General features: G+C 42.2%; 1 protein-coding gene across 1 annotated transcript in view; it reads left to right on the top strand.

The window, feature by feature from the left end:
• Window positions 1–13,627, top strand: part of HRASLS (HRAS-like suppressor) — a 22,363-nt gene that overhangs the window by 873 nt on the left and 7,863 nt on the right. The window contains exons 2-3 of the mRNA XM_005873232.2: window positions 7,673–7,808; window positions 12,801–13,069. Of these exons, the coding sequence (XP_005873294.1) occupies window positions 7,673–7,808; window positions 12,801–13,069 (405 nt within the window). The remainder of the gene's footprint in view (window positions 1–7,672; window positions 7,809–12,800; window positions 13,070–13,627) is intronic.

The raw sequence follows: 13,627 nt of genomic DNA, 5'->3' as shown, positions 1-13,627 counted from the left end.
CTGGCGTTGGCGCCGGGAGGTGGCCCTGGGTTGGTAGTTGGCTGCTGTTGCCTTGACCTACCCGGAGAAGACGGAGTCCGCCCACAGCCCATTAGCAGGAGGGCAGGAGCTGTGAGGCCAGGGCTACCCTAGGATCCCTGCAACTGCCACCGGTGGGGGAAAGCCGACCTGCCTGAGAGTGAGCTGTGCTGGGGACAGGGAGGGAGGGCCTCCAGGTTCGAAGACAAACTTGTTTGAGGCAACTATAACGGGAGGAGCTCCAGAGAGAGCATCTACTTTATTTGTTTGTTTGTTTGTTTGTTTGTTTACAAATGGGAGAACAGCGTTCTCCGGGAAAGAGTCACTTCTCCAAGTCACACTCCATTCAGTGGCAGAACCTGGACTAGAAACCGGGTCCGGCTTACCAAGGTTTTTAAGCACACTGTCCTCACCACAGTGGAGATGAATAATAATACAAGTAATTATTATTATAAAAGATTAGGTTTTGGAAATATGGATGGTGCATTCAGGACCATGGCTATGATTTAGTGCCGGAAAACCCAGCCACTCTGTCCTCCTGGTGGAGCTCCTCCTCCCTCATTCATCAACCACTCAGGGGGCAGTTATCTGTGGCAGGCTCTCAGCAGGGGACTGGGGGATAGAGACAAACAGGAACCAGCCCTCCAACTCCAGCAGAAGACACAATTCCCCAGACACCAGGACCTGACGCAGGCGGGGGAAACGCAATGGGCACCTGATACAGGGCTCTGTGCAAACTCGGAGGAAATTCTGGCTGACTGGGGGGAAACTCAGGGAAGGAGTGGCAACTGACCTGATCTCAGAGCGGGCCTTTTGGAACTGGGCAGTGCATTCCAGGTAGGAAGGTTCAGTATGAGCAACCAAACTCCAGGTGAGTGTGAGGAATGAGGAATAGTTTGCTTTGCCTAGAACACAGGGATAAGAAGCTCACAATTACGGAGGGCACAATTGGGGTGTCGGTAGTGGGGAGCTTTGGGGGGATTCCAAGCAGAGAATGACAGTGCAATGGGTGTGGAGGGTCACCCGGTTGGAAGGTGAACCTCAGCTAGAGTGAAGATGTTGGGCCAGGGATCCCTGCAGCTCCGAGCGTCTGTGAATGAGCCAGTCTGGGAGCACAAGGCTTCACGGAGCCATCGCAGTGTAGCCGGGCTGTGGATGAAAAACACCGCTGGAGTGGGAAAGGGTCCAAATTGAACTGGGAGACTGTTGGGCTCTAGGGGTAGCTTGTGATGGTGTTTCTGACTTCCATAGCATTCTTGGGAGTAGTTTGTGAAAAAGTGCTCTTGGTATTCCTGTAACAGAGGTGGCCTCACGGACAGGAGCAGCAGTTAATCAGCCTGTCTCTCTCTGTGCGTTGGGCAGTTACTTTCTTTGATGCATCCCCAGGGACCAACATGGAGCTATAACCAGGGCAGCCTGTTTCGGCAGTTGAAAGGGGAAATTGGCTGTACAAAGATTACAGACCTACCTTCCTGCCATTCTTTATTATAAACTCGTCAAACAATTCTGTGCAGATGAACTGTTCAAAAGAAGTATTTTTACTTTAAAGGTCAGACACACAGTGCAGTAGAGGACTTTATAAATGCATCTTTAATTGGTTCTGTGTTATCACTTATGAAACACTACATTACATACTTGTACGTGAATGAAATGGGTAGGAGGATCCAGGTAAATCAAATTACCCAAACCAGACACGTTATACGCACTTCCCTAAGGTCTATAATGCCTGAGTCTGGGCAAGGCTCTATTGTCATCACCCCCCCCCCCCCCCGCCCACCGGTCAGGTCCTGGTGTCTGGGGAATTGTGTCTTCTGCTAGAGTTGGACGGCTGGTTCCTGTTTGTCTCTATCCCCCAGTCCCCTGCTGAGAGCCTGCCACAGATAACTGCCCCCTGAGTGGTTGATGAATGTTTAGAAACTTCGCACGTTCTTATATGAAATATATATTTTGTGTGCTTTGTGGCTTCTCTATCTGATGGGGTATTTGGGAAGAGGGACAAGATGAAATATAGCAATTCCTTTGGTGAATGATGTTAATCAGGTATAAAACAGAAGCATGCAGTCTGGAATAAGAAGACAGACCTGGAACTGAAATCTAATTCTGTCACTCACTACCTGTGTGACTTTGGGTGTAACACTTAACTCATCTGAGTCTCCGATTCTTCACCTGTAAAATGGTGGTCATAACAATCAGCTGACAGTTGTAGCAGTGTGTGAGGAGGGCTGCAGAAATGTCAGCCAGGGAGGCCGTATAGCGTGCATGGGGAGAAGCAATCAGGATAGGAGCCTGACCTTGGAGGTAGGCTAATCTGAGTCCAGGTGTGGGTTCTGCTCTTTCCTGCTGTGTGATTTTGGATGAGTTCCTGAACTGCTGTGCACATCAGGAAATGATTATATCTATTTTGTGATGTTGATTTGAGGATTACACCTAGCACAGTTTCTGGAAAATAGAATGAGAGAATGTTACAGGTGAAAGGGACCTTAGAAGGCCTCATTACCCTAATGCCCCCTCCCCCCACCCCTGCCATGGAAATTTTATTTTTATCAACCCTGACTGTGCTTAAATATTCCCAGTGACAGAACCTGCTATCTACACAAGGTACTCCATTTCATTGTTGAATCATCTTCAAGGAAAGAAAATATTATTGACATATGGCTTAAAACTGCCTTTGTGTAACTTCCACATATTGGTTCTCTTCTATGCTCTATTTAAAAAAAAAAGCATTGGTCTTTAAAAAAAAATATATATATATATATATACACTTAATTTTGAGGTAAGTGTAGATTCATATGCAGTTGTAAGAAATAATACAGAGAGATTCACTGACCCTTGTCCAGTTTCCTCGATGGTAACAACTTGCAGAATTGCAATACAAAATCACAACCAGGAGATTGACATTGACCCAAAGGAGATGCAGTACATTTCCATCACCACTAGAATCTCTCATGTTGCCTTTTTATAGCCACACCCACTTCCTTCTCATCCCTGGTGATCACTTTTTGTTCTCTATTTCTATAATTTTGTCATTTCGAAAATGTTATACAAATAAAATCATTCATTATGTAACCTTTATCATTGGCTATTTTTCACTCAGCATAGTTCTCTGGAGATTAATCCAGGTCCTTGAAGGTATCAATAGTTTGTTCTTTTTTGTTTCTTAGTAGTAGTATTCCAGAGTATGGCTGTACCACAATTTGTGTAACCATTCACCTATTGAAGGTCATCTAGGTTTTTTCCAGTTTTGGGCTATTATGAATAAGCTGCTATAAATATTTGTGTGAAGATGCGTCTTCATTGTCTTCAGTCTCTGGGGTAAATGGCTAGGAGTGCAGTTTCTGGATCATTTGGAAGAAGGCCTGGGGAGGGCAGGAGCAGGGTGAAGGGGGTTAACAGGGGTGAAAAAGGGGACATCTGTAATACTTTCAACAATAAAGATTTTTAAAAAAAGAAACTGATGGACTTCTTCCAGAGTGACTGTACCATTTTATATTCTCACCAGCAATTACTGAGTGCCCCAGTTATCCTGCATCCTTGCCAGCATTTCGTGGCCAATATTTTTTTTTAAATATATTTTATTGATTTTTTACAGAGAGGAAGGGAGAGGGATAGAGAGTTAGAAACATCGATGAGAGAGAAACATCGATCAGCTGCCTCCTGCACATCCCCCACTGGGGATGTGCCCGAAACCCAGGTACATGCCCTTGACCGGAATCGAACCTGGGACCTTTCAGTCCGCAGGCTGACGCTCTATCCACTGAGCCAAACCGGTTTCAGCAAGGCCAATATTTTTTACTTGAGCTATTGTGATAGGTGTGTAGAGTTACCTCACCATGGTTCTCATCTACATTCCCATAACGGCTAGTGATGTTTAACATGACTTACTTGACATATGTGTCTTCTTTGATAAAATGTGCCTTTGTGTATATTGCTTAAGTTCTAATTATATTCTTTGCTTTCTTATTCCTGAGTTTTGAGAGTTCATTATATGATCTCCATATGAGTCCTTTCTTGGATATATGATTTGTAAATATTTTCTCCCACTCCGTAGTTTGTCTTTTTGTCCATTTCACAGATCTTTTGCAGTGCAAAAGTTTTAAATTTTGAGCACATCCAATTGTCAGTCTTTCCTTTTATGGATAGTACTTTTGGTACCAAGTCTAAGAACTCTGTGCTGACCCTAGATCCTGAGAATTTTCTCCTGTGTGGTTTTTGCTTATGCTTTATAGTTTTACATTTTACATTTAAGTTTATGATCCATTTTGAATCATTTTTTTGTATAAGGTGTGAGACTTAGTTTGAGGTTCGCACCCCCCCTCCCCAGTGAAAGTCCAATTGCTCCAGCAAAATGATGTGTTAAAAATCCTTTGGAAAATAGTATATAACCTTGGGCAAGGCAAATTACCTGCCTGGTTCTGTTTCCTCTGTCTTACAAGTGAGGGGGTTGCATTCGGACTAGATAAGTGTCATTCAGGATCCATTCCTGAAAGTGGAAGGTCTGGGGTCGCAAGAGCCACAGGAGCAGGAATAGTAAGGAGCAGATGGGGCCCCTCCCTGACTTCATCCAGGGCAGGGCTGCTTTTCATGATTAGGTTTTTGAGGGTCTCTCTGATGTTTGATTTGATAAGGGCCCCACTGCTAAAACCAAGCTTGAAGAGCACTGAGTCAGGGAATATCTGAAGTGCCTTTCTAACTGTTCGGTGTCAGAAATCACTTTCCCTTTAATGTTAGCCTTCAGGCTCTTCTCTCCGTTTCTTGAGAATGTACTTATATGAAATGTTTTCCTTGTTATCCTGTCATCCCTCTTTATAAATATGACAGGCTTCATGAAATCAATGAAATTACATTTCATAAACCAGTTTACAAGGTATATGTCGGAATTTAAAATGTGTTAAATATATTAACATTTTGCAGTGGAATCATCCATTCTAAAGAATTATCGTGGCTGAAAGAGAGGATAAGGAGCTAAAATCACATGTAAGCCATGGACCCATCTTTCAACCTTTACAAACAGCCGGCCCTCTCCTACCATACACCTGCCTACCTCTTGCCAGTCCACAAAGCACTTGCAATAGCTTTCAGCCAGTTCATGAAAGGTTATTTGCAACAGCCTGTCTTAGGCTTTCTTATGCCTGCCTTCAAAGTGACGAAACTGAGATTCAGACAATTTGGATGACTTTCCCAAAGTAATAGAACTAGCAAGTAAAAGACCTAAGACAAGAGCTCATATTTTTAACACCTCGTCTAGTTATTCTCCCATATATATATTTTAATCCTCACTCAAGGATATTTTTTCCATTGCTTTTTAGAGAGAGTGGAAATGAGGGACAGAGTAAGGGAGAGAGAAAGAGAGAGAGAAAGAGGGAGAGAGAGGAAGAGAAAGAGAGAGAGAGGAGAGAGAAACATTGAAACATCGATGTGAAAGAGACAAATTGAGTCGTTGCCTCCTGCATGAGCAGCTACTGGGGTAGGGGTTCAAACTTGCAACTCAGGTATGTGCCCTTGACTGGGAATCAAACCCACCACCCTTGGGTGCATAGGCCGAAACTCTAACCACTGAGCCCCACTGGCCAGGGCTCTCCTTTATATTTTATAATGTAAAGATTTCAGTGAGTATTTTCAAAAAGTTGGCATTTTCTATGGTCACTTTAAAAAATATAAAATGGGTTAATAACAAATGAACTTAAATAGTTGTAGTTTTTTTAAAAAATTAAAGAGAGTTAATTGAGATAGTGCATTTGAAAAAAAAAGGTTACACTACAAAGTGCTGTTTAAATGATGGTGGTTATTGTGAGCTTGGCTAGGTCTCTGCATTCTAGCAAGCAGCTGTGTGTGCTTGCTGATTCCTATTCATTGGAAATGTGTTTGTTTATATCATAGTATATTATCTATTTTTCCTTTTAGTACCCACGTGGCCACATTGGGAACTGCCATATTAATAAGGCTCAAACATATTTGATAGGGTGGTTAGACTTAATGATTTCCATAAAGTTGTTTTTAATAGTTATTTTTCAACAGATGGACAGTTTATATGGGCCACGTTCATGTGCCAGTGTGATGATTGAAGTTTTCAACAGATGGCATACAAATACTTGGGAAAACACCCTCCCAATATTAACTGCTGTAAAAAAGACTTTGAGAGTGCCAGGAAAATAATGGTTTGTCTTCTGAGTCCTTAGCTGATGCTATTATGATTATAATTTTGATGATTTGGAAGTTTCCCTTTCTGGCACTTGGATTTATTTTGTAAACGAGTGTACACATCTACATTAGATGATGAGGAACACTTTGTTGTCAATTAGATGTTCAACATGGATTTCACGTTAAATCTCCTTTTGATTTTTGAACGATGTTGGTAACTTCCTCTTGTTGAGTCATTAGACTTCTGTGCCATAGATAGAAATGTTAACCTCCATAAAAATAAACTTAAGAGACATATGTTCTTTCTGAAAAGTATTGATTTTCAAGGAAAAAAAATCTGGTCAAACTTAGACTTTTCAGACATGTTCATCATTATGATGAATTCCCCAACCTTCCAAATTACCCCATTTCAACGCTGACCACCTTGTACTGGTTCTGGAATCAGTAAGTGAGGAATCAGACAGTAAGCAGGGCAATGGGGTGGGGAGGGGAGAAATCTTGGTCATTGTTGTTGTCACAATGACAAAGGGCATTCACTGTTATGCAGTGGGTAGAGGCCAGAGTGCCTAGACAGGCAGAGCATAGTTCGGCACAAGGGGTAAATATCCTGTATCCTATTAGATGCCTGAATATCTGACTAGACACTCATCCAAGCCTAGAACTTATGTCTGCTTAAATTAACTCAAGAGTAAGTTTTGCAATACTGTATTATTTTTTTTTTGCACAGAATATTAGTAGCCTCCCGTACCTCTTTGATTTTATTATGCTGCTATATGAAAGACTTCTCATCGTCTGCTTTTCAATCCTGACTTTTTCATGTTCAGAAAGTGCAAGAACATAGATACTTTATTATGTCTTTTTGTGTAGTTATTTACATAGTAAAACAGATGTTGATATAAATGTCCTTCCCGTTTCTATTCCAAACATGGCATCATATTAATGTTTTTGATAATTTTGTCTGTAGGTAAATAATATTATCTGTAAATTTTTGGACTTAAAGAGAATTATAAGATGCTTATTATAACAAAGGGGCCCTGGGGTTGATCAGGAAGAAAAGCATTGCAACAGACAATTAAGCAATAGCAGACAAAGTCTTTCTCTTCTTGTCCACTTGTGCACACATAGTTCGGTGTTGGAATCATTCAAAGAAGCAGACCAGGGCATGAGTCTAAGTCTTTTTTTATATATATACATATATTTTATTGATTTTTTACAGAGAGGAAGGGAGAGGGATAGAGAGTTAGAAACATCGACCAGCCGCCTCCTGCACACCTCCTACTGGGGATGTGCCCGCAACCAAGGTACATGCCCTTGACCGGAATCGAACCCGGGACCTTTCAGTCCGCAGGCCAACGCTCTATCCACTGAGCCAAACCGGTCTGGCCGTGAGTCTAAGTCTTTAATAAGGAGTGTGATCCCAATAAATTCTGTCTCCCATCGCTTCTATGGAAGTCTTAAACTGATTTTCTTTGGTCAAGTCATGTTGGCTAGATTTTCTTTATGTCTGTCATTACAGATGGCGGTGAGTGACTTTAGTTTGACCTACCCTGGCAACCCCCAGCCAGGGGACTTGATTGAAGTGTTTCGTCCTGGCTATCAGCACTGGGCCCTGTACTTGGGTGATGGTTACGTTATCAACTTAACACCTCTGGGTAAGGTTTGTTTCCAGCAGCTCCTGGGAGCTTTATAGTTTGTTGTTTGTTTGTTTTTTATTACCAGAAAAAATATCATAAAATTAAATAAACTAAAATATAGAAAGCAGATAAATGTAGCTGATCTAGGTTTAGGGAAGAACATTTTAAGACCAAAGTGGCATTGAAGAAATCACAAAGGCCAATTCACATTGAAATGTAAACCTTCTGGTTAAAAAAATAAAAACACAGTTAAAAAGTAAATAATCAGCCGGGAAAAATATTTGGCACAAACATGACAAGAGTCACTGTTTTTTATATAGCATACAGATTAATGATCTCAATTCCTTTAACATCTATTTATAGATTACTCAGTATGTGTCAAATGCTATTCTAGATGCTGGATATACATAAACCAGTCCCTGCATGGTGTAGTTTATATTCTAGAGGAGTTGGGGGGAAGAGAGAGAGAGAGAGAGAGAGAGAGAGAGAGAGAGAGAGAACAGAGCACAATGTTAGAATAAAGATAAGTAAAGGTAAATAATATGAAGAAAATAAATCATAGCAGCAGAAAGGAAGTGGCAGGGGACAGGGGTACTGTGACTGTAAGTGAGGTGGTCGGGAACATCTCATGAGAAGTGACGTTTCTGAACTTGAAGGAGGGGAGAAAACTGAGCAGATTATATTTGGGAAAAGAGTATTTCAGGTCAAGTGGACAGCAAACCCCCCAATCTCCCAAAAAACAATTAGGTGAAGAGTTATGAACAATTTGCAGAAGGAGGAAGCAACAGCTAACACCCATCTTTAAAGGTTTTAACTTTTTAGTCATCTAAGAATTGTCAAATAAAATGACAGATTTTATGCTTATCACATTAGCACAGGTTAAAAATGGCAACAATCATTGTTGATAAGGGTATAATGAAATGAAAACAAAGATATTGCTGATAGAAATATAAGTTTATAAGCTAATTCACGAAAACAATTTAATGAGATGTGCTAAGAGTCTTAAAAGAGTTCTTATGCTCTTACCCTATAATTGTACTTCTACGAACTTGTTCATGGGAAATATCTAAAAGAGATAAATGTAACATTTCTGTATAAGGGTGTTCATGTCTACCTCACTTATAATGGTTTAAAAAAAAATAGACAATGATTTAACATTCAATAGGAAAATGGTTAAACAAATTACTATTTAGCCGCAAAATATTAGGCATCTGTGTTTTGGCAGGATTCTTTAGTTGCAAGTAACAGAAATAAAACTCAAATTAGCTTAAACAAGAAGATAACTCATTGTTTCACTAAGGGAAACTACAGAAAGGGTAAAGATGGTGCTGGCCCCAGGGCTGCCTACAATGAGAGGTTTGAACACTATTAAGGCTCTGTCTAACATCTGTATTTTTTTCTACTTGTTGTCCTCATTCTCTCAGGCTTTGTCTCTCTAAGGAGTGGAACTGATGACCATCAGCATCCTTAGACTCTCATTCTCATAATCTGGTGACCCAACAGAAGAGATAGTTAATCCTTGTCTGTTGCAGTTAGAAGAATCATGGAGAATGACTCTAATTCATCCAGTGGGCATCCCATACCCATTGCTGGACCATCATTATGCCCAGGACAATGGGATGCTTGTTGGCCTACATAAAGTTTTTTCCAGAAAGAAAGAGCAGTGAAGGGATGAGGTGCTAAATAGCCAAAAACTATCTAATCTAATAATAGACAAACATGGTAATTAACCATACCTCCAACACACTTCCCATTGGCTAATCAGGGCGATATGCAAATTAACTGCCAACCAAGATGGTGGCCGGCAGCCAGGCAGCTGAAACGAACCGCACCCCAGTGGGGACCCCCACCCTGAAGGGTGTGTGACCAGCTGCAAACAGCCATCATCCCCTCATCCAGGCTGGCCAGGCACCCCAGTGGGGACCCCCACCCTGAAGGGTGTGTGAGCAGCTGCAAACAGCCATCATCCCCTCATCCAGGCTGGCCAGGCACCCCAGTGGGGACCCCCACCCTGAAGGGTGTGTGACCAGCTGCAAACAGCCATCATCCCCTCATCCAGGCTGGCCAGGCACCCCAGTGGGGACCCCCACCCTGAAGGGGGTGTGACCAGCTGCAAACAGCCATCATCCCCTCATCCAGGCTGGCCAGGCACCCCAGTGGGGACCCCCACCCTGAAGGGGGTGTGACCAGCTGCAAACAGCCATCATCCCCTCATCCAGGCTGGCCAGGCACCCAAGCGGGACCCCCATCCTGATCCAAGACACCCTTCAGGGCAAACCAGCCGGCCCCCACCCGTGCACCACGCCTCTGTCCTATATAGTAAAAGGGTAATATGCAAACTGACCCTAACAGCAGAAGGACTGGGAATGACTGGTTACTATGACACACACTGACCACCAGGGGGCAGACGCTCAATGCAGGAGCTGCCCTCTGGTGGTCAGGGCGCTCTCACATGGGAGGAGCTCTGCTCAGCCACAAGCCAGGCTGATGGCTGCCAGTACAGCGGTGGTGGTGGGAGCCTCTCCTGCCTCTTCAGCAGCGCTAAGGATGTCCAACTGCAGTTTAGGCCTGCTCCCCGCTGGCAAGTGGACATCTCCCGAGGGCTGCCGGGCTGCCAGAGGGATGTTTGATTGCCATCTTAGGCCCAATCCCCCGGGAGCGGGCCTAAGCCATCAGGTGGTCATCTCCTGAGGGGTCCCAGACTGTGAGAGGGCACAGGCCAAGCTGAGGGACCCCTCCTCCCCCTTGAGTGTACAAGTTTTTGTGCACCGGGCCTCTAGTCCTATATAATAAAAGGCTAATATGCAAATCGACTGAACGGCCGAACGACCGGTCGCTATGATGCACACTGGCCACCAGGGGGCAGACGCTCAATGCAGGAGCTGCCCCTTGGTGGTCAGTGCGCTCTCACAGGGGGAGCCCGCTCAGCCAGAAGCCCTGAGCCGGGCTCACAGCTGTCAAGCACAGCGGCAGTGGTGGGAGCCTCTCCCGCCTCCATGGCAGTGCTAAGGATGTCCAACTGCCAGTCGGACATCCCCCGAGAGGGCACAGGTCAGGCTGTGAGACCACCCCTCAGTGCACGAAATTCGTGCACTGGGCCTCTAGTAGCCACTATAAAAGCCATTAAAAAGATCACATTTCTGGACATGTTTAATTGTATGAGAGATGATCCTCACATAATATTTATTTGAAAATTCTAGATTAAAATGTAACATGCAATATAAAACCCAATTTGCAAAACACACACACACATATATATATACACACACACACACACAGATACACACACCCATGAATACACACAGATACATGCACCTTTATATTGTGTTAAAAAAGACTTAAGTACATAAAAATAATAGCAGTTATTTCTAGGTGGCAGGATGGTGGAATATTTATATTTACATGTTTATGCTGTATTTTCTACATGTTTATAAATGAGCACAAATTAATTTATTAGGGAAAATATATGCAGATAAATAACCTGTTGTATTTTTTCCTTAAAAATACCTTTAAAGAAAAGTGTTGATATGGCTAAATCTTACTTTCTTGAAGTAGTTTTTGCGATATTTTGAGATAGTTGCTTTTTGTTCTAGAATATTGGAAATGGAAATGGCAAATAAAATGACATTTATGATACAGAGCTGCTAGTTTCTGCAGAGCTTGGGGATTAACACTTAGCAACTTTTTATGTTATTCCTGCAATGTTCACATCTGGGAAATAATATGAGATTTTGGTGCTGTTTCTTTATTGTCATGTCATAAGTTTCATATTGATGTGGTCCAAACACTGAGCAATGATTATGTAGACTGAAATTCAATTCCCATTTATGTTGTTAACTACTCATGTGATATTTTACAAGTCAATTTAGCTCTCCAAGCATCAATCTCCTCATTTGCAAATTGATTACATCAGACTAGTAAAAAAAAGTTTTATAATTTTAAGTAGAATATGTTGTAAGTGTAAGAACTTTCAATGTGTAAGATTTGGAAATGCTGCTCCAATGAATAGGAGCTTGGTAGATAGAAAAAAGGAGGAGCAGGAAAGAAAGTTTGCTTTCAGTCATTACTAAAAGGAAAAGTTTCTAAGCGGTGGTTATACAGACCTTCCCTCTCATGATTTATTGGAACAATAGCCAAGCAGAGCATCTTGGACAGATGGAGAGGGACTGGAGTCTGGCGGTAGAGCTGAACGCTGAGGAATTGCCTGTCCAGCCTCGGACACTGACTATGACAGGCCAGGATACAAATGTCTCTGGCAGTCTAGGCAAATGCTAACCCATAGAGGCAGCTAAAACGTAGTGACAGGGCATGAGGTGTTATAACAGGTGGGTAAGCCACAGCCTGAGGCCACATGTAGCAGACAGTGCATACTAGGTCAGGTTCAGGTTCAGGACTTAGTTTCTTGGCCAAAGAAACTGACAAAACAAAAGCAGTAAATCCACCTGACCCCAGCTCACCCCTCAGAGGAATGGAGTAACTGCAAATTTCAAATTGGACCCAAATTAAAGCATAGTTGAAAGAATAAGTGTAAAATTGAGGTAAGGATAAGGAATGCCGCTTAGACACCCTACTAATCATAATGCACTACTGCTCAAGCCCAACAATATTAGCTGGGAAGGGCTCACATGCTGAAAAAGAGCCCGCTTTACAGAAAACATGGGCAATGGTCCTATCTGAACTATGTCAGAGACAGGGACCAAGATCTCTAATAAAGCTTCCAAGTGATAAAGAATTTATTACTCAAGAAGGGGTATAGTTTTCTTACCCAATTTACTCTTGGAGAGATGTAAACTTTCCAGTCTTCTTGCATTCTAACTCATACATTATTGAATAAGTGTGTTGTTAAATTATAATGAGTGCTTAGGCTGGTAAGGTAAGTGATTTCTGGTTTGATGATACATTTGGAACAGAGATGGGTTCAGTTATCCCAGCACTTTCAAAGTCTTTAGATGGCATGGAAGTTCACTGGGCAGAGTCACTGCAGCTTGCTAACCAGAATTCTCCTTATAGAGGGTGGCATTCCTGCATCATTTACAAGCGCCAAGTCTGTATTCAGCAGAAAGGCCCTGGTGAAGATGCAGCTCTTGAAGGATGTTGCAGGCAATGACACATATAGAATAAACAATAAATATGATGAAACATACCCCCCTCTCCCCATGGAAGAAGTCATGCAACGGTCAGAGTTTGTTATTGGACAGGAGGTGGAGTATGACGTACTGGTCAACAACTGTGAGCATTTTGTGACTTTGCTTCGCTATGGAGAAGGAGTTTCAGAGCAGGTGAGTTTTCTTTAAGAGATAAGGAGTTTCTTACATTGTGGGAAAAAGGTAACTATTGATTATGAGAAGGTTCCCAGGCCTCATACAAAATGACAAGAACACTGAAGGACCAAGCAGGGAATTGAGCTGTCCAAGGTCACGCAGCAAGTTAATGACCAAACATGGATATTATAAATTTGGGGTAGAAGGGACTTGAAGCAGAATCAAGACCATAGCTTTCTGTTCGTTTATTGCCTTTTGTCTTTTAGTATCCACCCCCCTTCCCCATTACCCCACCATGCAGCAGTCTTAAATCAGTAAGCTTATATACTGAAAATAATATGCTGAAAAGATTGTTGACTTTTTTGAGTGGAAGTTAATTTACCAAAAACAGATGGTAATTCTAATATTCTTTTTTCATTAGCTGACAGAGGCCAACTGATGACATATCTTGGTGGGTTTGTAAATGTTTTCTATCTCTTTGTAATGCTAATTTCAAAGAGATTTTGTGCTTTTAAATAGATTCTTTGATTCATAGAGCTTTTGGATTATTTTTAATGGAGTAATTGACCTTTTTTT

The sequence above is a fragment of the Myotis brandtii genome, unplaced genomic scaffold (assembly GCF_000412655.1).
Source record: "Myotis brandtii unplaced genomic scaffold, ASM41265v1 scaffold4, whole genome shotgun sequence".
Classification (NCBI taxonomy): Eukaryota; Metazoa; Chordata; class Mammalia; order Chiroptera; family Vespertilionidae; genus Myotis; species Myotis brandtii.
The sequence above is the reverse complement of the archived record's forward strand: the minus strand, read 5'-3'. Positions and strand labels throughout refer to the sequence as shown.